Source organism: Perca fluviatilis, chromosome 10 (genome assembly GCF_010015445.1).
Source record: "Perca fluviatilis chromosome 10, GENO_Pfluv_1.0, whole genome shotgun sequence".
In the NCBI taxonomy this organism is placed as follows: domain Eukaryota; kingdom Metazoa; phylum Chordata; class Actinopteri; order Perciformes; family Percidae; genus Perca; species Perca fluviatilis.
This window is the reverse complement of record NC_053121.1, coordinates 23,661,112-23,684,935: the sequence shown is the minus strand read 5'-3', so window position 1 is coordinate 23,684,935 and position 23,824 is coordinate 23,661,112. Positions and strand designations below refer to the sequence as shown.

Here is a 23,824-nt window from a genome sequence, read left to right as displayed (position 1 = left end):
ATTCACATTGACATGCGAGTTGCAGTGATTCTTTACTATTTTCCTGACACTATAGGAGCTTTTAGCCAGGACAAATCGTGAATCTGAAATATTTTATCCTACCTCAAATTGTGTCCCTGGCTCTTTGCTACACTGATGAACATTTCTGTGGGATCTTGTCAGCACTGCTCCGCCTTCATAGCGCTTAATGTGACATCCCCCACAGCGCAGTTAGAAGCCACGATTCACAGAAGAACAGCTTGATTTGTTAAGATTTTATTGAACATAATGAAACAGTGGACGGGTTAATACACACATTACCTACTGTATATATTGTATGTCACAGCCACTCTTCTGAATTATTCTATATTATAAGTCTTGTCTCAATGAAGACACAAGAAAGGCCACTGGGAATGTGTTGACACAAAAAGAACAAGGTAACACAAATGTATCTGAACAAGGCCGTTCTTTAAAACTCCTATAATATAATGAGAGGAAATAGTGAGGGGAAAACACATTTTTGTACAGTGAAAATTTAAGTCAAGTATACATTCTGGTTTGTCCTTCAATGTCTACAAGGCACCCGCTTATCAAAGTCATTCAGTATTATATCATCTTATAATAAATACAGAGAACTGCTCAATGGACATGAATTTCTTATTTATAGAGTAACATGTTTGATTAAGACCAAACATTCATCACAGAATCAGTTGCTTCTATAGACCAGCTCACCGTTTTAAACAATATAAAAGTGTATTTCCTGTTGCAGAATTTGTAATATCAACAGCTACCTAGGAAAATTAACTTCGACCCAAGCTGTTTCCTACCAATGCAATTCTGATTAAATGGTCTATGCAGGTTTCCCGTTAAGTTTACGCCAAAAGGGACTGTAGGTCTATTCAACAACCTCCCTGTTAAAACCAGTCGGTTATCCTTAACGTCACTTTGTCTCAATTTACTTGAATTTCCATCACGACTTCCTGCTTCTGCTACACGTCTCGGAAGTGCAATGTAAATAAAGTTGATAAAATCACACATGGTATAAAAGCTACACGACAGGATGATGTTTCTGTCTTTGGCATGAGTCTTAACAGTCAGCATCCATCTCATTATATGTAGCCATCTATAATTCTTCATCACAACTGTCTACACATATCGTAAGAACTACGTTTCATCTTTGGATGCTGTTTATGTGAATCACACAAAAGATAACATTATTTAAACAGGAAAGCAAAAAAATACATGAAGTATTTAGAAAAAGGTGTTCAAGCAAAACCATCCTTCCAGCGTCCTTAGGATATAATTCACTGATTGTCATCATTCTCCCACTCTGATTAAACCCATTTTGTGCAATCATCTGCCCTTTGAGTGTGAGAGGACACTGAAACAAACGGGTGCCTGCTGAGACCATGCTTGGGAAAGTCCTGTCCATTGTACACAGGATGGTTCTTAATCACACACGTTCTGTATTACATAACTGATCAAAAGACTGAACAACAATGCAAACATAACTATGAGTTACATATAGAAGGGACAGTGAGTGGCCCAGTCAAGAATGCAGCTGAACAGGGCGAGGATCTGTGTGTGCTATAAGCAATTAAAGAGGGTGATAGAAAGAAAAAAGAGTGAATGGGGCAGGTGTGTTTTGCTACACAAGACTCCCTGGCCACGACACCACAGTCAATGTGACTTTATTCTTCTGCAGCTTGAGCATGGGGATGAGAGAGGAGTTGTTCATTCCCACTGTTGTGGCTCCGTTCACCGCCACAATCTCATCACCGCACCTGGAGGGAACCACAGACCATTAACGTGGAGAGTAAGAGTGATGAAAGGATGCAGGAGCTCATTCCGTCATGTGGGTGTCAAACTGGGCTTAACTTACTTGAGGCGTCCATCAAAGTGAGCAGGTGTACCAGGCACAATGGTTTTGATGAAGAAAGGCTGCTGGCCGTGGCTCTCCTCGTAGCCGCCGACGATACTGAAGCCCCAGCTCTCGTTGTTGGTCTTCTGCAGGACAATGTCCCGGCACCAGTGCATGGGACTGAAAGGACAAGGGCAGGGTCAGCGCCATTTCTTTTGCGTCAAAATGAACAGAATACACGAGTGGACGAGCAGAAGGCAGGCTCTACCTGGGTAGTCCCAGCCAGCGAGTCCACAGCGGTGTCCAGTTGAAGGCGTCGTCTCGTGCGTCGTCCACAGTGTCCAGTTCGTCCTTGTTGGCAGCCTCTGTGTCCTCCTCCGAGTCCTCGGAGAGGGTCTGGATGACACGGAGGGTCACCTGGGACTGAGCTGTCTGAGCCTTTAGCACAGAAACGGCCTCATTGTAGGTCAGCTGGGTTAGGTCGACACCGTTGATGCTCAGCAGAACGTCGCCTGAGGGGACACAGATGATGTTGTAAACAGGGACAGAGACATTTTATTAAAGAGGATCTCTGTGTTCAACATGAGGAGTAGTTTTGAATTTAATTTCTTTTAATTAGCGGTGAACTCAATTTGCTGTCAATTTAACCATATGGATAAGACTGGATAAAAACAGTCTAAATGAAGCCATGGAAATTGTGTGAAAACGATTTGGAGAAATTATTTTGGGAGGAGAAAAACGCTGTTTTAGTTTTTAGTCTGGACGGAGGGTTGTAACGGAGAGAAAAGGATGCGTTTACAAATTTAAACGTCTCAATGTGGATGTACTTTGAGGAGGCCACACCTCTCCTAAAGAAGTCAGTGTGAAGCCTCTATTTTAGCATACATCCTCTGTTTAAGTGTCCACATTGTGTCGCTGAATAGAAGCAAGTGAAAAGAGAATTGCCCTTTTCCCTTTTAGCTAATTGTCACATTGTAATGGATTTGCAAACAGAACTGGAAATGGTTTCCCATAAACAGTTTCTTGCTGATGCTGACTTCAGTGTATTTATTCAAATCTTCCCACACAATTACTAACCTACTCTTGATACACTCACAACTCCTTTCTGTGCATTTACGTTTATCGACGGTTAGTTAGCAACGATCAGTTGATGAATTGATTAGTTGATCGACACTAAACTTATTAGCAATTATTTTGATGATCGAATCATCATTTTTCAAGCTAAAATTCTGAACATTTGCTGGTTCCAGCTAGTCAAATGTGAGGATTAGGGCTTTTCTTTGTCGTACATAATAGGAAACTTATTATCTTTCGGTTAGACAGAACAAGAAGACGCTGCCATTTTTCACAATTTTCAACATTTTATAGACAAATGATTAATCGGGAAAATAATCGTTAGATTAATCGCTAATTAAAATAATAGTTAGTTGCAGCCCTGATTAATAACATTGCAAAGACTAATTGCAAAGCCTAAAGCTTCAAGTACAAATTCCTTATTAAAGGTCAATACCACACATCACCAGATGTTGCTTTGTACCTCTTTTGATGGTGCCATCTCGGTGAAGACAGCCGACAGGCTGCACACTCGTGATGTAAACGGGCAGACGGCTGCGAAAGTCCCTCCCCCCAGCAATAGTGATGCCCAGGGAAAGCCGAGGCTCCTTCTTCAGGCTCACAGTCTTCTCCTGGCTGGAAAACCCACCTGGAGGATCCTTTATAAACAGTGAGACAAATTAAAATCAGGCAACGACAAGTCATCAATATTGATCAACATCACCGTATGGATTTTTAAATGTGCTGGCCTTGTTCAGGACGCAATGTTTCACAAATTCTCCGCAAGAATTATTGTTTGATCTTATTTTGTTACACACACACACACACACACACACGAGTGCTGATCAGGCCGCATTTTTCTGTCCGAGCCCGACCCGCGTACGACAGAGCAGTAACCGAACCCGACCCGAGCCCGACAGGCATTAAGGTATTTTTTTCTCATACTAATGACACATACGCTTGTTTGTGATGAAAGCCCGCTTTTATTAAGCAACTGTAGGAAGGCATTCGGAAATGTCAACAGATGAGCGCATCAGCGCACACAGGACTACAAGTGCACGTTAACACAGGCGCGCGCGTGTGTCTGTATGTCTGTGTGTGTGTGTGTCACAAAAACAAACCTTTGCATCAAGTGAAACAGGCCCATTGGTTACATAATAAGTGGTTTTAAATTTTAAATGTTCAATGCCTTATCGTGGTGATGTGACCGAGCCCGACCCGAACCCGAACATCATTTCTAAATATCTGTCCGAACCCGGCCGGGCCCGTTCGGGTCCCGTCGGGCTCGGGTCGGGTATCCACACTCTAACACAGACACATACACAGACACACACACACACACACACACACACACACTTCAGCCTCTCCAGGATCCTTTGACTTAATTGATTCCTCTTACAAAACCACTCATAGAAACAAATGTGAAACATTTGAGAAGGAGCTGAGAGGTAAGGGTAGAGGTAACGTGTGAGGATCAACACTAAGCTCTCGTAGTGGAAAAGATGTGTGGAAAGTGACAGCTTCAACCAGCTTCCTTGTTTCTCTCTGGAGTCTGTAAACCATCAGAAGGGAAGCTGGGGGGAGGAGGAGGCTCTTCCTCCCCCCAGCAGGGAACCCATCCCCCCCCAGCAAGACGAAAAGGCTCGACTCTGCAGGCGAAAGCTAACTGTTACCAGCTTTGATCCTCTACCACCCAAAGAAACAACCAAAAAAACAACAAGACAGTGGCCCCGTAGCGGCAGAGTGAGCAGCACCCCAGGCCTTTTGATCAGGACAGAGGGAGGCTTTCATCTCCGATCACTGACGCAGGTGTCTGCTTTCAAAGCTTCTCACCCCCGACTGGGGAGGAGGGGGGGGGGTTGCTTTTCTTCCTACTGACAGTGTATGGTACAACTGAGTGTGACTGACAAAGGAGCGGTCATCACAATTACACTGTGTAAACAGAAACTTGTCTAGTTTGTAAGTTTGTAACAACATTGCGGTTAGTGGGGTATAAGGAAGTTGCAACAGCTGGAAAAGGCCCAAATAAATGTAGATAGTTGTAGATAGAATAAAGTAGTTTGAGCATTAGTTTGTGAGGAAATGCTCTGTGTTACCTTCATGTAGGTGGACCGGCGCCTGAAGTACTGCATCTCAGGTGCCCTCCTGGCTGCTCTGCTGTGTTGTCCCTCTCTGCTGCTTCCTCCTTCCTCCTGAGTCTCTGCAGGTCTCATCACCACAAAGTTCACACGCACCTCACTCGCCTAAATGCACACAAAAAAAGGTTTAGGTTTTCATTTCGGAAGTTTTATATGTTTTGTGCAATTAACATTTAATTTATATTACTGCCAACGATTTCCATGCCATGATTATGGATTGTCAAATTGATTTGCTACCTAAATGTAGGGGTAGGTTGTTGACATTTTTGTTTTAAAGATTATTTTTTGGGGTATTTTTTCCCTTTATTTAGATGTACAGTGGATAGACAGGAAAGGTGGGAGAGAGATGGGGTACGACACAGACAAACGCAGCAAAGGGCTGCAGGTCGTACTCAAACCCGTGCCGCTGCGAAGGACTCAGCCTACATGGGGCGCACGCTCTTACTGGGTGAGCCATTTTAATTGTATTAATGATAAATGCTTTTGTGATAAATACAGAAACTACAATGTGCTGTTTTATTTTAGCTCACAGTCACATTTTAATTGAATCAGAAATGTAAACAAAGCATTATTCCTGTCAATGTACTGTATTACTGCCTCATTCAGGCTCTCGCTCCATCCCTCCTCTCGGTCTTTTTTTGTTAACACTGAAATAACAATCATATCTGAGGTGATGAAACTTCCACGGAAAGGGGAGTATCTAACACCCAGTGTGGGAAAGATTGACTGATGAGTGAGCCAGAGAGAGAGAAGCTCACAACATTCAAAACACACAAGCACTATTTGTTTTGACAAGGTAAATAGTTATACATTTGATCAGCAACTGTGTATTTAAAATTAAAATAACCGTTTGCTTATGGCCAGGCAAGAGCAGCCTAAATGTATTTTTGTTTTCATAGAAGCGGACTCCGATCTCTGCGGTCACATCTTCCCCTCTCTTACCCAAGTGAGAGTGCGGTCCCACGGCGTGTGGCAAATGTCGGAGCTGACATTAGCAATCATGTAAAAATGCAAATGCATCAGTGAATGCACAGGCATTTAAGTGATATCCCGCAGTTGTGGTCCTTTTTGTCTGAGACCAAGAGAACCCTGAGCAAAAACAAAGTCGGGGGAAGAGAGGAGCGCTAACGGTAGGCTAACTCCTTATTGGCTATCACTACGCAGCATTTTCCTCGCCAATGTTCAGTCTTTAGCAAACAAAATGGATGAACTTTTGCTGCGTGATTCGGCTCATAAATGGATTATGAACTGCAACATCGTGATTTTCACGAAAACATGGTAAAGACAGCGCTGTGCAACTACATAGCCCAACTACTTGTAGGATTCTATCATCAACATCTTGTTCACTATTATTTATCACTTTTCTGCTAACTTCCAAACGAACAAGGCTTGAGGCTTTTAGACCTGTTTTGTTAATGTTAAATCATTGGAAAAGTAATTGAAAGCAGCGACTGTTCTGAAAGTATTTATTTTTTCTGCATTCAAGTGTTTGTGGGAAACCCCAACAAGTGATGATGGGAAACTAACAACAATGATTTAACTTCATAATTCACATTATTCTTTTCAGAATGTCCATGTTTGCATTTTGTTTGTTTTCTTTGTTTCTCAGCCTTGGTTTGACTTAAATAAAAAATAAAAATAAAAAAAGTTCATTTGTGTGAATACTTTTGGCAAAAATCAACCCAAATCTGTCTGTAATTTCTTAAATACATTAACACAAATGAGTTCAAACTAGTCCATGCTCACAAATACATTCTCACAATAACTAAATGTTCAACATACCTTAATAAACACAGCCTGGAAGAAAGAAAATCAGTCTTTATACTTATGGCATGCTTTAGAAAAATGTCTTTGATAATGTAGTGTGTTATTTGTACTTAATGTGTAATCATATCTTCGGTCCTTTAATATACCTGTATGATCTGGGCGGCGCTCTCGGGTGTACCGTGCCTCAGGTCATGTCCATTGATGGCCAACACCTTGTCATTGTTCCTCAGTTTTCCGTCTTTGGCTGCCAAACCACCAGCCAGCAGGTCCAGGATGAAAACCCCACTCTCATCAGATTTGCGGATGAGTTTGATGCCGAGCGGTTCGGTGCGCTGACTCTTCATCAGTGTCACCTGCAGGACTGTGCCGGGGTTGTTATTGGAGGTAGCGTTGCCATGGGGACTGTGAGAGGGCTGGGAGGCGGTGGAAGTGGTGCAAGAGGAAGGGTGGTGATCAGACCGTGGATCCCTTGATTTGAAACCTTTCTCCTGCATAACAGTGAGCCTGAGGAGGGAAGGCTGCCGCAGCACTGTGATGGCCCGGGCGTGGGGGACTGAAGCCAGGCTGACATCATTCACCTGGAGACACAACGTCACAGAGAGAAGAAACAACAGTCAGTGGTGCAGCAGCCTAATACAAACATTGCAGTACACACTGTACGTGGATGCTGGCACTATAGAAATTATGAGATGTTTTTTGTTGAGCAGAAAAGTGAGATTTTTGCTCCTTGAAGTGCCATCTGACATATCTGACTTTTATATCATATCTGTATTTCCTGCATCAGAATGATCACAACCAGAACAAATACTAGATACAAGTTGTCGTCACCTTGCCTCTTCTGTTTAAAATAAGAGCCTTTCAAAACTAAATTTGCCTCACAAATCTGATGTGAAATTAGTCCTTCATAAAAATCAATGCATCAATTCAAGGGGGAAAAAAAGATTGATCATAGTGACGCATTCTTCACTCGTCTTCACCGTATCTCTTTACATCCACCAGCTTTCCACAAAGCCAAAAAAAACTGCAGCTAATGTTTCACATCCTGAAGGCGGCCTGTTGGAAGGCAGGTTTGGGATTGGTTGGCTACGGAGGAAAAGCAACAGAGCCGAAGCTCAAATAGTTTATAAGCTCGGTTTACAGCGCTACCATGTTCCAGGAGACCCGGAGGGTAGAAATACAAGGAGGACATTGTTGGAGGACAGGAAACTGCAACTTATTAAAATCTTCAGTTATATTTTGCACTTCCATTCTCCTCTGTGGAAAACAAAAGTGTAACTGCAAATAAACTATACTAGAGTAGTTTATAAATTAAATTGAATTGAATAAATGTTTATAATATTTACATGGGTATTGACACTGAACTCCAATATTTAGATAATAAAATGTCTATAAAATTGGAATATCATAGTGGAGCTAGAGCTACAATGATTAGAAGATTAATAGATTCTTAATTAATAGATAGAGTCTTCTGAGTTTGGACTCTTGGTCGAACAAAACAAGATGTCACATTGGGCTCTAGAATATTGTAATAAAACGTTTCAATCAGGTAAAGCTATAAACATATTCACCACGCCTTGTAACCACTGAGCTAAGAACCGGTTTATCTTGAATATCTACTTTCCATTAACTCCCTGCAAGCACCATGTTCACAATAACGTGAGAATGCAATGACATTGAATTGTTTATGCAAAAATATGCTGAACTGAACTGTGTCTCGCTACGCCACTAGGATACGTCTGAATTCCCATGCTGAAGAAAAGAGGAGTACTTGACTTTTCTCATTTAGTTTCTGAGTCTCTCTTACCTCTAAGATGTGGTCCCCTGGGGCCAGTCTGCCATCACGAGCTGCTAGCGAGTCCCGGACAATCTCCTGGATGACTATGTTCCCTAGTGGTGTGTCTTTCCCCCCCACGATGCGAAGGCCCAGATCCTCCTCGGGCTCTTCTCTGAACAGCTCCACCACGTTGGCCTCGGCCACCAGACTGGACCGCAAGGGGGTGTTGTCTGGAGGGACGTGGAACGGTTAAAACAAGTGGAATACATATAGCTGTTTATTACTGTTCATGAAGCAAATATTCCCACTCCTCTGCTCTTGTTGGCTGATTACACTTTTTTTTTTTTTTTAATCGCTATTAAGCAAACTTTGCGGTAATAAATAGCAATGCGCTATCCATCACTCCTATATAAAGTTATAACACTCTTCAAGTTGATGAGCTAATACCTGGGAGTGTAAAAACATCACTAAAAGAATAGTCCGTTGATCCAGACTGAAGCCTACCTTACTGATAAGACTGAATGACGTGGGTGTCTGCGTCGTAGTCTCCATTTCTGCCCGTCCAGACTACAACGAAACACCGGAGTTTTCGAACTTGAACGGAGTCGGCAGTGTTTCCAAATGTCCGCTTTTAGGGGCTTGGAAACAGCGGGGTGGTGTGGACGCGAGGCGTAAACGTAGTAAAGGATATGCGTTTTTAAACAAAAACGTATTAGTGTGGATGTAGCTTTAGTCCTACAAGCACTACAAAAGGCATGAATTCAAGAGATAGATGCTATTTTTATGCAAAAAAAAAAAATTTCAACAATCAATAAATATAAAATTTAATTGCAGAATTTAAACGTGTAAGCTCATTGTATTTCCTTTAAGGGATTTTAAGAGCATAAAACAGTAATTTGATTAAAATAGAGATTATAATGCCTGCCATGCATACTTCTCTGCTGACACTGATTACCAGTTGCCTGGCAACTATGTTTTAGTGGAAATTGGCCCCTGGTTCTGGCTTGCAGGTTGCTTTGAGGGTTTTTCCCGGTGATGAGACTGTCTGGTTACTACATCTGTGAGGTGGTACATGTTCCTACAACTTGCCCGATGATTCACCTGTGACAGACTCAGAATCAAAACCGTAACCCTAAAAACATCACCATCCTGTCTGTGTGTTTCGACAACCATCCACACAGGCACAAGGATTTAGGTTTTCTGCAATCACCCCAAGTGGGGAAACTATTTCCGTTCAATCTAGAAGCTCCTATAAACATTATTCCGTGTCACTCACAGCCACAGTATGACCAGCCTCCTATTGCAAATCATTTCAATAGAAGTGTTGATCTTAATTATTATGTTTGTTTGTACGTAGGTACAAAGAAAACAGAAAGGTCCCCGTACCCCCCTGCTCTGTTATTTGAACAGAAAACAGACCCGTGGGACTGAATCGCGGATATAGTGGTGGTTTTTAGTACGTTAAAATGACCTCATACCATCCTCACTTTCTTCATAGGCAGGATTAATCAACCCAGGCTCAGGTTGATCTCTGGTGGGATGTTGGGGAAGCGTTGCTGAATGTTTAGCATCACCAGACGACTCCCCGTCACCCTTACGCCCCTTTAGCTCATTCCACGAGGGCCTCTTCCTCTTCTCTGCTTCCTCCCTCAGTCTTCTAAAAACAGGGCATCTGAGGAAAGATAGGAACGTGGAGGAAACTAGTAAAGCGAATGATATGGCTAATGATCGACCAGTGATTTTACTTTTAGAAACAACACAATCTTTATTGTGAAATAAAAGGGGATGTTCTAAAATGTTTCAGGTTACCAAGGAGTGTGAAACAAAATGGATGCTTACAGTGTTTTGAGAGGGCAAAAAGGAGACAAGAAGAGAATATTTATTCACAGGTTTCAGAAGAGAAGCACTATGCAGATGAATAGACAATTTCACTGCATTGCAGGGTGTCTGGGCAAGACAGGTTGAGTCTGATTGAGTCAGTCAGAGTGCTTGGACTGCTGCTTGTTCCATATGCCTGAACTTTGTCTCCATATTGTTTGCACAGAGAGGCTGCAGCAGGACTATCTGCCACCCACAACTGAATGCGTCATGGCTGGCCACCAGGATGATAAGCACCACACTGGCCATGTGAAAAACAAGTTGACTGACCCGCACCTCGCCTTAAGCTCAATAATTAGAAGTTTGTTTGTGCGTTCAAAGAGGGACTGAGCTACGGGAATAAATGGTACAGCTTCAAAAAGGGGAAAACACCGCCTTTGAAAGTGCACATAGAAGAGAAACAAACAATTTTGATGACAGTTGTTTTACATTCCTGAGAAGTAGTCCAAATTATTTTGACATGACTTCAACTTAGACTACAAAGATATGTATAGGGGAGAACCGACAGTTGATACACCTGGCATCCATCCAATTTCAGGAATAGTTAGCATTTAGGGAAGCTTTTTTGCAGAGAGTTAGATGAAAAGATTAATACCACTCTCATGTCTGTACGATATACATGTAACTACAGCCAGCCGAAATTTGTCATTTTTACACTTCAATTTCATATGGATTAAACAAACATGTTAAAATGTGTTAAGTAGTGAACTTAAATAGGTACAGGTAGGCAGACAAACCCAAACAAAGGTAGATGTTTCCCCATGCTTCCAATCTTTACGCTAAGCTAAGCTAACCGGCTGCAGCTTCATATTAACCTGACATATATCAAATTGTGAGTGATATCAAACTCTCGAAAAAGAAAGTGTATTTCCAAAAAATGTCAAACTATTCCCTTAGTGACCAGTCAGTGGGATTGGTTTTCAGTGAATAGTAGGATGGCGCAGTTCAACACCTTACAGAAGACAATTTAATTCAACTTTGGAAGTAATATGTCATTGTCATGTTTTTATATACAGCATTATGTTGCTATGAATTATTACCCTGTGCTCACTGCTTTGTTCACATGCCCACCACCTTGCACTATAATATACTACCCACTGTAATATACAACTCTTCAGATGTATTCCTGGGTTCTCCCTGATATACCTTGGCCTTCATTTGAACCCGTGCCTTGAATCCCTGCTAAAAGCCTCTCTGTACCTCTTGACAAATTGATGAAATCCACGATTCCAACCATAGTGATGTATCATCCATGTATTATCTTAATAATTTGTGTGAAACAGTCTGACATTGGAGAAAACTTCTGATTTGTATTAGGTACTTGTTGGCTTACCACTGCTGCAGCATAACAAACATAAATCTTATGAAACTACAGCTATTACCAAATGTTCTAAAAGTAGTATTTGCTAAACCATTGTACAGGATTACATTACATTAAAAGGCTGCTCATAATATTGTGAAACACCCCTTTCTATTTGATAGAGGGGGAATATTTGTTTTTGCATTCCCGTCTAAAATAACACACTGTGACCAATCATTTTAGTCAAGGTTTAACAATATCCACTGAAACTGCTGTCATGATCTGTCAGCATCCCATTCAGAGTCTCACCTGTTGTGTAGGTGAGGCTGCAGTTCACAGCGCTGCATCTGCTGCTGACACTCTGCAGCGTGGGGGCACATCACAGTCAGCTTGTCCAGCAGGTTCCGAACCAGCAGACTGGAGGGACGGCATTGATGTAACTGCAGCCGCAGACGGTCCACAGGGCAGAAGTCCTGCTCTTTCAAGAAGTTGCTCAGACAATGAAAGCAATATGTGTGGCCACAAGGGGTGTCCATAGGTCTGAGGAGGGGCTGCAGGCAGATGTGGCAAACCAGTTCATCATCCACCTCATCCTGATACTCATACAGGTGGCTGTCCAAGCCCTCATGCTGCTGGCCACACTCTTTACACACCCGCGCCCATGACAGACCCGGAGTGCTACTGCTGCCGGCAACTTTGGTTTCTGTTGTAGCCATTAGCTGAAGATCAGTCCAAACGTCTTTGGAAATGATCAAACTCCTTTTATCTCCTTAAAAACTGTGTGGTCACAAGTCTATGTCTGCATGTCCAAAGCTAAAATCCATTCAAACTGGGAGAGTGAAACAATGATCCAGTCGACAATGTTATCTCCATGTCTTCATTTTATTTTCTGTAGAGAGAGAAACACAGTAAGGCCTAGTACAGAAGTTGGACTATTTCTACTCATACCAGCTAGCTCCACAGGAAATGACAAATCCTCAGAGCAGTAGCAATATGGCAGCAAGCTGCAGCTGCTTCCTCTCAGCTAGTTTCCTGAGGGACAAAAGGAATTCTCATCTTAGCTAAAAGTCACTGTGCTCCACATTGAAAGGGCTAAACTCTGTGAAATGAGGCAAGAGTAAAATGAATAAAGTCAAACCACTGCAAATGGAAAGGAACAAAGGCATGGCACTATCAATAATAGTCACAAGAATAAGAATTTTGAATGAACTGGGCAGAAATGCAACCCCAATCACTAATGACCCCTTGAATCCAATCGGCAGTGGTCTCCATCCCTTTGTGCAGCTCCTAATCTCCTTTATTTCTCTCATAAGAAGAGGGCTGATTAGGATCACATTCTTTGGAGAAACTTTTATCCATTTAATCCACATTTGAACACATATATCAAATAAACTGCTATATCATAAATTATACCGAACATACATTGGGTTAGATCATAAAATCTAGCTTGTAAGATAAATTGCATCCACTTAAACAGTGCATGCATGGATTTATTAACTGCTCATTATGGTTGGGAGCAAAAAGCACTATTAAGTTGCAGTAAATGGCATTTGTATGACATAAGTAAGGAGTTTTGTACTGAACACTTTCACAGGCATCATTTGAGAAGAGTTCATGCTGTCTGAGAGGCTAAACTGGCACAGAAACACCACCAAATACCACCTTAAGACACTTGACTTTGTCCTAAGAACACAAAGGAGTACAGAAGAATGTTCTCTTGCACATTACCACATATGAAAAAGAAAAAATATAAGCCACAACACTACCTTCTCTATGTGACCCCAGTCCAAGATTTCAGGCACAAAAAGGCTCCTTTATCTTCAGTGTTATTGTCTTGGAGCGACTAACCCGAGCTGATATCTTCCCAGTAGCCACTGCACGCAAACACAAGACTCTAACCTCACAGCTGCCTGAAGCCTGAATGAAACCAGAGCCCTGCCTCTCCAGCAGCACAGTTAGAATAATGTGTGTGTGTGTGTGTGTGTGTGTGTACACATATTTGTGTGCATGAGTGTGTATGAGCTCTGACTGTACCGGTGTGAGGAATGCAGTGGGGAATTGGAGTAACTAGGCAGAGTGAGGAAAGTGTTCCTTCTGCCTCTGTTAATGCCTGTGAATGTGTGTGTGTGTGTGTGTGTGTGTGTGTGTGTGTGTGTGTGTGTGTGTGTGTGTGTGTGTGTGTGTGTGTGTTCGGGGGGCTCAGACTGCTGATGTTGCACTACCACAGGTAAAGCAGTAAAGTACTCTCCGTAGCTGAATGACTGATTGCAAACACACAAGAACCATAACAGACGTGCGCCTTTCCACATACATGCACACTGGTTGAGGTCAGACACACACTGGCCTTCTTTCTCTCTTTGTACAAGTGATACCTCGTCCTGTAATGGATAGGGGTCATGGATCCTGTAGCACCGAGAGGGAGACACAGTAGAAACGAGTCTGTGCTCTATTTATTTGGAAATCATATGGCGTGGTACAAAAATGTGAAACAAGAGATAAACGATACAACACACTTACATTAAATACACCATGCTGCCCTACTTGCAAAGGATACATCGCTTTATATCCAAGGTGTAATTTTTGCTTTGTGATAAAGTCACGTGCACTAGCAGGGAGTCTCAGTTGGCCACAGAAAGCACCTAATGGATTTCACTGTGGATGAAACATGTCTTCATCAGAGCAGAGGTCATCTTCACAGGAAGACATACAGCAACCCTGGAGATTACTGGGACCCTCCAGCTTATTGTGTCTGAAGGTGGCTGGCTCTGAAGCTATCTATCACTGTCCACTATTACCACACTGACACAGCAGTATATACCCATGTTTCTCAAGGATACGGCATGACATCAATAAAAGATACTCGTCTTACTTGAGATCCTCCATGTGAAATGGACCACTCTGTAGTGCAAAAAGGAATCGTCGATTGATTAATTCATTGCTTAGTCAATAGAGCTCCGGGCGTCACGTGACTTGACTGTTTACGCCGCCATTTTGGCAGGAAAGTATTGGCAAAAATGAATGGCGCCAGCATGGATTTCAACCCATCCGAGTTTAATTCAAAAGACACAGGCAGCTATAAAGCAAAACTTGATTTTTTTTCTTCGATTAAACACTAGTAATCCATATAATGCTCCTGGAGTTATTTTTACGACCTTTACAAGTGAAACGGAAAGCTTCCCTGACCTTCAGTAGCCAGATGGACGCAATCAGCTGGATTCGTGATGAATATTCAGCTTTGGAGTGTACCGGCTAAAAATTCCTTTGTCGTCACTGGAAGGGTAAGTTAAAGTGTAACGTTGATGCAGTCAGTGTTATAACTTGTATAGCTAGCTAGCGTTGGCTAGTCTGTAACGTTTGCCAACGGTTAGCTACTAACGTTGGCTAACGTACATAATATCAATGCAATTTTCATCACAAAAATGCCATTACATCTTTATTACAGGTAAGTCATTCCCAGAGACTGAATGATCCTCAGTTGAAGCCATGGGTGGTTGTCAGGAATGATGAGGGTTGTGTTAGGAGCCCACTGTAATTGCACAGCTGGACTGGAAGAGTGCTGCTCCCATATGTCAGCTGTGTTGTTGATTTGACCACGGAGATCTGAGTGTTGGCAGGCTTGACCACAGTTGCTTCTAGCACGTTTTATGGCAGCAATCCATTTACTTCTTCTCTCGGGATCTTTAGGAACCCTATAAAATGCTCTCCCTTTATCTTTTTCCCAATGGTTCTGGCATCCCGCATCACTGTTACACTTTTTGAAACTATTTCAGCTTGTGTAGGCCTATCAGTGCTTTCTGAACATATTGAACACACTTTTAAAAATACCACGATAATACCGAAAACCGTGATAATTTTGGTCACTATAACCGTGAGGTTAAATTTTCATACCGTTACATCCCTACTTGGCTCATCAAAATTCTTCAAAGCGTTCATTCTGAACCTTGAAATATTTGAGTTTGCTACAATGTAACATCTCCGGTCTCTCTTTCTTCATCTGTTCTTTAATTGTAGTGAGCGTTCAGCAGTATAACAGTTAATAGAGGTCCCCTCTCAATACACTACACAGTGAACCTCTGGTGGTAGTTACACATTACTAATAAATATGTCAAGTAGATCTCAAGAGCTCGCACTCAATGCTGCACTTCCTTGGGGACCCTCGGCAATACACCGGTCAAGTGTGAAATCAATCAGATGAACTGATGGTTGTCGAAAAAACTGAAGACAGTCAGGGACTCCTTTCATTTTAATTAGATAAAGTGAATATCTGGGGTTTTTGGACTGTTGGTCAGACACCTTAGATTTAGGGTAAATTGTGATGTGCATTTTAGTAATTTCGGAAATTCAATTGACCAAACTATTAAGGAAATATGTGGCAGTTTAATTGATAATTAAACTAACAGTTAGTTGCTCTAAACTGAATATATTTAGGGTTTGGACTTGGAAATTACTTGCAGCCCTAGAAAAGTGTAAATCAATCAATCAATAATCAAATTTTAAATTAAAATTTTAAATTAAACATGGTCTCAGTCAAGGTTATAATCGTTAACGAAAACAAACGAAATAACGAAAACTAGGTGGGAAAAAACATTGTCGTTAACTGAAATAAAAATAAAAACGAGGCATTACAAAAAAACGATAACTAAACTAAAACTGTAATGTCTGTTTGCAAAACTAACTAAAGTAGTTTTTTTCATCCAAAAAATTTAACAGAAATCCCACACACATGCACTGGTACTTGGGCGGAGTGATTTGCTTGCAGCACCTGAGAAGCCCCGTGGTGAGGAGCAGAGAGTAGCAGTGCTTCTAGGGCTGCTCGATTATGGAAAAAATAATAATCACGATTATTTTGGTCAATATAGAAATCATGATTATTTAACACGATTACTCATTAACATTTGGATATAATGGATAGTGTCCAGGGTATAATCTGTTAGTGTCCTTTATCTCACAGAAAGAGTCTTTGGATCAGAATAAAATCTGTTTTACTACTGTGAGTCGGTTCAGCTTTACAGATATCACACATAACGTTACACAGCTAATGAACAGTTCTACAGACATAACACAGTGTGCATCTCACATCACATGTTCACTCACTATGACCACTACTACTGTCATTACTAAACATTGTGCCAAAATATCAACAATAATGTCGCCGTCAGTCGGCTTATTTGCTAGCTAACCTTAAGAAAAATCCAGCACATAGAAGCAGGAGATTTAACGTCCCTGCTCATTACATACAGTTTAACCACAAAAATAAATGCTGAGGGAACATTACTATGTTTTTTCATGTTGGTTTTGAGCAGTATGCCTATGCACCCCCACTAAGCTGGAAAAAGTTTTAAAGCGCCCATATTATGCTCATTTTCAGGTTCATAACTGTATTTTAAGGTTGTACCAGAATAGGTTTACATGGTTTAATTTTCAAAAAACACCATATTTTTGTTGTATTGCACAGCTCTCTCTCACTGCTGCAGATCCTCTTTTCACCTGGTCTCTGTTTTAGCTACAGAGTGAGACCTCTTTTCATCTTCTTCTTCTGTACTATCTTTGATTGCACTCGCACATGCTCAGTAGCTCAGATGTAGAGCATGTCAGCTAGCTAACTCTAGAGACAGTAAAAGAAAGCCTGTTTCTCCAACTTCAGTCAGTTACAAGGCAGGATTAGCTGGGAGACTTCTAAATGAGGGCGCACATGTAAGTAGTTCTTTTGTAGATTATGGTGAACTTGTGTGTGTTGTAGCAGTGCTTTGCTATTGAGAACGACGTAGCATGCTAGCGTTAGCATTAGCGTTAGCATGCTAATGCTAACGGTTAGTATGCTAACGAGCTAATGGTTGTGGTTAGCCAGCTCATTTCGGACTGTGACGTCACAGTCCGAGCCGATTTTGAACAGCTCACTAGGAGACTGAAGGCAGGACACATTCAGAAACCGTATCTCACTCAAAACAGCATGGATGGATTTTTTTCAAAGTTTGTATGTGTGTGGAAGCACCAGAGACACAAAAGAACACCCCAAATCCCAGAAAAAGTGATTTTTTCATAATATGGGCACTTTAAACAGTAAGTGAATACAGCATGTCTGGGGAATACAACATCTCTAGACAGTATACTACAGCGGGGGGGGGCAAAGGCAGAGGGACCGCAGGGTTAGCTAACGTTAGCTGTTCCCAGACAACTGAGTTGGTTTTGCCTTTTTTTGCTCACCAAACGCTGCTGCCATCTTTACTCGCGCTGAGTTTTTAAATTCCAGCGGATGATATGCACACGACTTGCCTCCCTGACTGGCTTTCGGGAGGGGCGGATGTGCGCGTTCGGATGTGCGCATGCGCGTGTCATTCAGAACACAAGACAAAATAAGAGTGTTCTTGCAAAACAGAACATGGCAAAATAATCGTTTTTTCTCGATTATACTATTTTGGTGATCGTTGGGAGTCAAAATCGAAATCGAAATTCAATTAATTGCACAGCCCTAAGTGCTTCACCTTTCTGAGAATATAGTTCCCAGTTTGTATACGGTTAGAAGATGGCTGTGTCTCATGTGACGTTATTTGTACACGCTGTGACTATAAAAATAACATTTTGTCACATATTGGGAGCAGTAGGCTAGATGGAGCCGGTTACCTCCAGGATCTGTGCTAACCAGGCTAGCGGTGGGGGCGTCAGACAGAGTTACGACACGCACGGAGATGAGAAGGGTATATATGGACTTATCTAACTCTGGGGGATACGGTGAATAAGCTTAAGTCCCAATAAGTCGGTGTGTTACTTTAAATAAACAGTTGAAGTCCATGTTTGTGAAACTAACAACAAGACAGTTTTATAATAGACAGGATGAAAATGTTTTTACAGGTTAAGAGCCAACCAAAGCATATCTGCTCAATACAACCAGCCTTAATGAGGGAACACAAATGCTTTGTAATCATGTGACAATCTAAGCTTTGGAGGGAAATGTCTGTGGACCGACAGTGTCCTCTAGTCTCCCAGAGGATTACCTACTGTAGAGGTGGCGTTCTTTCAAAGCCGAGCCAAATCCCTCGCTTTGATGGTCGATATGAGTGAGTCACATGTGTAGCCACACCCTCAGTGAACGCAGGTGAAGCCAAATAATTTCTCCATGACTCCATGAGACAGGAGGTGTGTCACGTCTACATCTGCCTTCCGCCAATGTCTGGGACTACCAATATACATAAATGCTGCCCATGAAGTGGAAAATGAATCAAATTACTATCCAGACGTGAATAACTCTTAATCATCAGTATTAACATATGACATAATCAAGTAAAAAGCTCCAACACGTCTAAGATTAAACTTTTATGGCTGCCTCAGTTTCACGTTACTTATAATGAATTATGTAGATATTTTCTCTGATCAGTAATTAAAATAAAATACCATTCATTCATCTACTTTGATCACTGTTTGAACATTATGTAACTGCTATAGTAACAACATGCAAAGTATCCTAAATACAATGACCAATATTTGCATTGCATATCTGTATGCAGGAAATAATCAACAACACAAAGGATCTGGGTGACATTATAAACCCTTATTTTCCAAAGTGTTTTCCACTCCAACTTCTTCCCAGTTTGTACTTTCATACCACCAAACCAGTTGGATTCTCAGCCTCACTGCAGACTCACACATGGTGTGGTGGTACCAGTGTCTCGCCCACAGGTCACACAAGGAGGTTAAGCTTATATTCACAGGGCTGCTGAGACTCCCACTGTACAACTCCCTTCCTGCACATACCAAACAAACACCACCAATGGTATTATGTTATTATCAGCCAAGGAGGTTGCCTTTGTATTCAGCATGAGGGGCAGAAGGTAACTCATAAACAAAAGCCCTGTGCGCATTTCCTAACAGTGAAAGTCATTCACTTAATCAAACAACTCAAACAGAAATGAGTGTTATTACTCAGCTTATGATTGATTTTTCTCAAAAAAGATAAATGGTCAAATAAGGCTGGTTGGGATGGTTGGGATCTGGATTTTAGTGACCTTCACATCGTGTTCCTTCCCCCCCACAACAATTTATCTTAAATACTCTTTTGTCTGCATACTTGCAACAGCTACTGCAGACGTGGCACAAATACTAAAATACTTTGGTCACACTTAAGTACTGTTACTTTATGGATATATTACTGAAGGGGAAGTTGATTACTCTAGTTGAAAAGTATGAAAGCAGTCCTTTTAAAGACGGGTCATTAACTGCATAGCTGCATATAATCACACTAAATATGTCCAATTTTAGCATTTGTGACACTTTTTTGCATTTTGACCAGTGTTGAAGGAAGTTCTCCCTCAAGCTACCTTTACTTTAGTAGTGTTATGTTATCGTAATGGTATTAATAAAGGACACATTATATAACAATGAACTAGAGTGGCTTAATTAGTTTGGCACTTATTGCATAGAGAAGGAACAAAGGGCAACCATTTACTTATCTTAGATTTGAAAATGTGCAACCTATGTACTATTTTTAACTATGATCTCATTGTTCCTTTTCAATCTGGATATTTAAATATTTTTCCCATTTCTCTCTTATGCCAGAAGTGTCCACCTTTTCATCTAGACTTGCTGACTTTGCTGCTATTAATCACATCACACCACTATGTCACTCTTGCCTTCTAAATGTGTCTTTGTCTAGTCTTTGCCTTTGTGTACTTTCTATTTTTACTGCTATTCTTATTTTAGTTTTAAAGCCCTCTTACTGTTCTCTTTTCTTTTTTTTACTTTCTCTATTTGCTATTTATTTCTTTCCTTGTGCTGCTGCAACAACAACCACATTTCCCCTCGTGGTTTCAACAAAGGCTTATCGTATCTTATTATATTCTATAAACTAATCATGTGTTTTGTATGTAAAATCTTTTCGTCAGTAGCTACAGTATTCAGATAACTGCAATAGAGTAAAAAGTATAGTATGTCACTGTATAGTAAAGTATAAAGCACCATTAAATGGAAATACTCAAGTAAAGTACACTCAAAATTGTACTTGAGTAAATGTACTTAGCTCCTTTCCACCACTGATGTTGACAGACAGACAGACAGACAGACAGACAGACAGACAGACAGATAGACAGATAGATAGATAGATAGATAGATAGATAGATAGATAGATAGATTTTATTGATCCCAAGTTGGGAAATTATTGTGTTACAGCAGCAGGTTATCCAGGTATTGCACGGTAACAGTAAATACAAGTAAATATACAGTACAGGCCAAAAGTTTGGACACACCTTCTCATTCAATGCGTTTCCTTTATTTTCATGACTATTTACGTTGTAGATTCTCACTGAAGGCATCAAAACTATGAATGAACACATATGGAATTATGTACTTAACAAAAAAGTGTGAAATAACTGAAAACATGTCTTATATTTTAGATTCTTCAAAGTAGCCACCCTTTGCTTTTTTTGATAACTCTGCAAACCCTTGGTGTTCTCTCAATGAGCTTCATGAGGTAGTCACCTGAAATGGTTTTCACTTTACAGTTGTGCTTTGTCAGGGTTAGTTAGTGGAATTTTTTCCCTTATTAATAAAAAAAGCAAAGGAAAAAAATTAAAGGAAACGCATTGAATGAGAAAGTGTGTCCAAACTTTTGGCCTGTACTGTACATATAATCATCAGAAGAGATACATATCTATAAAATATCCTACACAATATAATATACTATATACTAGAATAGTATATTCCATAATCCATATACTGTATATTTATATAAAGATGAAGGTAGAGATCAGGTACTTCAGTTACCATTTTATACATGGCAAAGCTACTCAATAACAGTAACAAGGACATTTGTAATCACTTTTTCACCCCTGCCTGGATGTGTGTGTTGTCACTGGGACCATAAATAACTCACTGCCCCCCTCTTGTCAGCCCATGACTGCTGGTTTGGTCCTAATCACTACACCACGATGTGACAGATCCAAATGACAGAAGAGGTAATAAAAGTTAGCCTTCATAGGTATCTCTTAGGTTGACGGTATCTCGGTTACACAATAACAGCCGATAAACTGACATGGCTTCACCTTCAGCTCATAACCTGCTGAGAAAGCGCTAACTGCTACACACCTTGGACACGGAAACTCACTTTTCTGAGTGAAAATGTGCTCTTATACATCTACATTTAACCATTAAACACGAGCTTTGAACACCCACAACAGCGAGAAACAGCTTTGTTTGATGTCTGTGTACATAAACGGACAGAATTAGCTTAAGTAGAGACCGAAACTCGCCTTACCTGTGAAGGTTGTTTTCCGGAAGCAGCTAACGTATCGCTAAAACAAAGAGAACACTGTGAACTCAATAAATAATGAATTTGAAACAGCCCCCACAAAACACCGGGGCAGTATCTACACCGTCGATGTTTTCTGACATTTTTCTTTACCGCAATGCTGTCGCTGAATTATTCCAGCCTGATGTCCCAGGTGTAGTTCAACCTACAGGCGAAGGCTGGGCGACTTTCCCAGTTTCGAGCAAACATACTTGAAAGCCAAAAGCCGCAGCACAGGAAGAAGCCCATGCAGGTGCAAACAGTACTGTGCTCGGTTACTGTAAGTATCTCTAAATGCAGTTATGTCTTTTTTCAGTCATTTGTAACAGAAGCTGCTCGCCAGTCTGCAATCAAATGACAACTAACTGTTATTATCTTGCATGCAGAATAGTCCATGAAAACAATACCTTTGCCCAAATTCTGTAGCATGTCTGTGTAGCCCAAACTCATTATACAGTTCTAGTCAAGTAAAAATAACATATCATAGTCTAAAAATAGGTTACTGCATTGCACATCCTGCAATCCAATTGTTAATTAGTAAATTAAGTAAAAGTACAAAAGTACTATCAGCAAATATAGCAAGTAAAAGTACTTAATATGCACAATGGCCCATTTCAGAATGTATATCACTGGATTCTAATTAGTGGTAGATTATTGTGTACATCACTTTGATGTTTCAGCTGGTAAAGATGGGGCTAATTTTAATTACTGTGTAAACTAATGTATTAGTTGACTTATATTTACTAAATCTGCAAAGTAACTAAAGCTATTGCACAAAAGGGAGTAGAGTAAAAAGTACAATATTTCCCTCTGAAATGGAGTGGAGTAGAAGTATAAAGTGGCATAAAATTGAAATACCCAATTAAAGTACAAGTATGTCAAACTTGTACCTAGGTACAGTACTTAAGTAAAGGTACTTAGTTACTGTCCACCACAATTTTAAGTACTTTATACACTACTGGTTAGTTTATTAGTCTATAAAGATGTCATACAGAATTAATAAATTATATTTTGTAAATGGCAGTGTAGTACTATGTATAGATTTGTATTTGAAATATACAGTATGAACAGAAGTGGACACACTGATATCAGACAAAATACTCATTAACATTATACATACTCACTAACATTATATGTTAATTTATCAAACTTTACAGTCAGCTAAAGTTGAAACAATGGCCAGATTAACCTGCTAAAGGGGCTGTGCTAGGCACTGCCTGACCCCAGATGTGCTGTATAGTAAAAAACATGGAAATATTCAACATATAAGTAAAAAACAAACCCTTAAAACTACATTTTGACATAGCTCTTTAAGACAGAGCCTCGTTAATACTGTACTTTTTATGTAAATTATGATGTATTATTATAGGTTAAGCTACCCAGCCGTAGGCTATATAAAGTAATTAAAATAGCTCTACCTTTACTAGCTGCAACATTAAAGTGATGAATACATTAATGCATCACTAATTGTAATCTAGTAATATAATATACATGATTCTGAAATGGCACATTCTGCATAGTAAGTACTTTTAATTAAGTAAAATTTTGAATACAGAACTCAGAGTGTATTTTTACACTGTATTGCTACTTTGACTTTGACTTTACCTTTACTTCATACCAGCCTACATTCCAAACTTGCTGTCTTACCAAACATCTGTAAGTGAACACCTGGATGATGCTGAATAGAAAATACTACTAGTTTTGGGACTGTGCCGGTTAAAAGGACTGACACATGAACACACGGTGTAAAGCACCCCCTGCAGAATGGAAGGGAAGTCTCTGTGCCATAAAACTTCTC

At 40.6% G+C, this 23,824-nt stretch overlaps 1 protein-coding gene across 4 annotated transcripts; it reads right to left on the bottom strand.

Annotated features, from left to right (window-relative positions):
• Nucleotides 1-239: 239 nt before the first annotated feature.
• On the bottom strand, nucleotides 240-22,279 carry lnx2b (ligand of numb-protein X 2b). Of its 4 annotated transcripts, XM_039813664.1 has the most exons (12): nucleotides 22,141-22,276; nucleotides 21,994-22,030; nucleotides 12,060-12,639; nucleotides 10,051-10,244; nucleotides 8,603-8,802; nucleotides 6,945-7,376; nucleotides 6,814-6,828; nucleotides 4,990-5,136; nucleotides 3,378-3,552; nucleotides 2,109-2,352; nucleotides 1,862-2,020; nucleotides 240-1,763 (listed from the first exon to the last, which is right to left on the bottom strand). In XM_039813664.1, exons 3-12 carry the CDS (start codon nucleotides 12,464-12,466, stop codon nucleotides 1,628-1,630), a joined length of 2,109 nt encoding a protein of 702 aa, XP_039669598.1. In that variant the 5' UTR covers nucleotides 12,467-12,639; nucleotides 21,994-22,030; nucleotides 22,141-22,276; the 3' UTR covers nucleotides 240-1,627. The 4 variants fall into 4 exon arrangements, with proteins under 4 accessions (XP_039669598.1, XP_039669600.1, XP_039669599.1 ...); XM_039813666.1 differs by having other exon boundaries at nucleotides 10,060-10,244; nucleotides 21,994-22,279; XM_039813665.1 differs by lacking the exons at nucleotides 21,994-22,030; nucleotides 22,141-22,276 and adding an exon at nucleotides 13,517-13,681.
• Nucleotides 22,280-23,824: the final 1,545 nt, after the last annotated feature.

What these genes read in the sequence shown, in the direction of transcription:
- lnx2b (XM_039813664.1), bottom strand. Translation starts at nt 12,466, where the DNA reads ATGGCTACAACAGAAACCAAAGTTGCCGGCAGCAGTAGCACTCCGGGT. An exon ending in CAGCCTCACCTACACAACAG is followed by an intron (nt 10,245 to 12,059) that starts GTGAGACTCTGA and finishes ATCTTTCCTCAG; the next exon opens with ATGCCCTGTTTTTAGAAGAC. An exon ending in CAGGGGACCACATCTTAGAG is followed by an intron (nt 7,377 to 8,602) that starts GTAAGAGAGACT and finishes TTGTGTCTCCAG; the next exon opens with GTGAATGATGTCAGCCTGGC.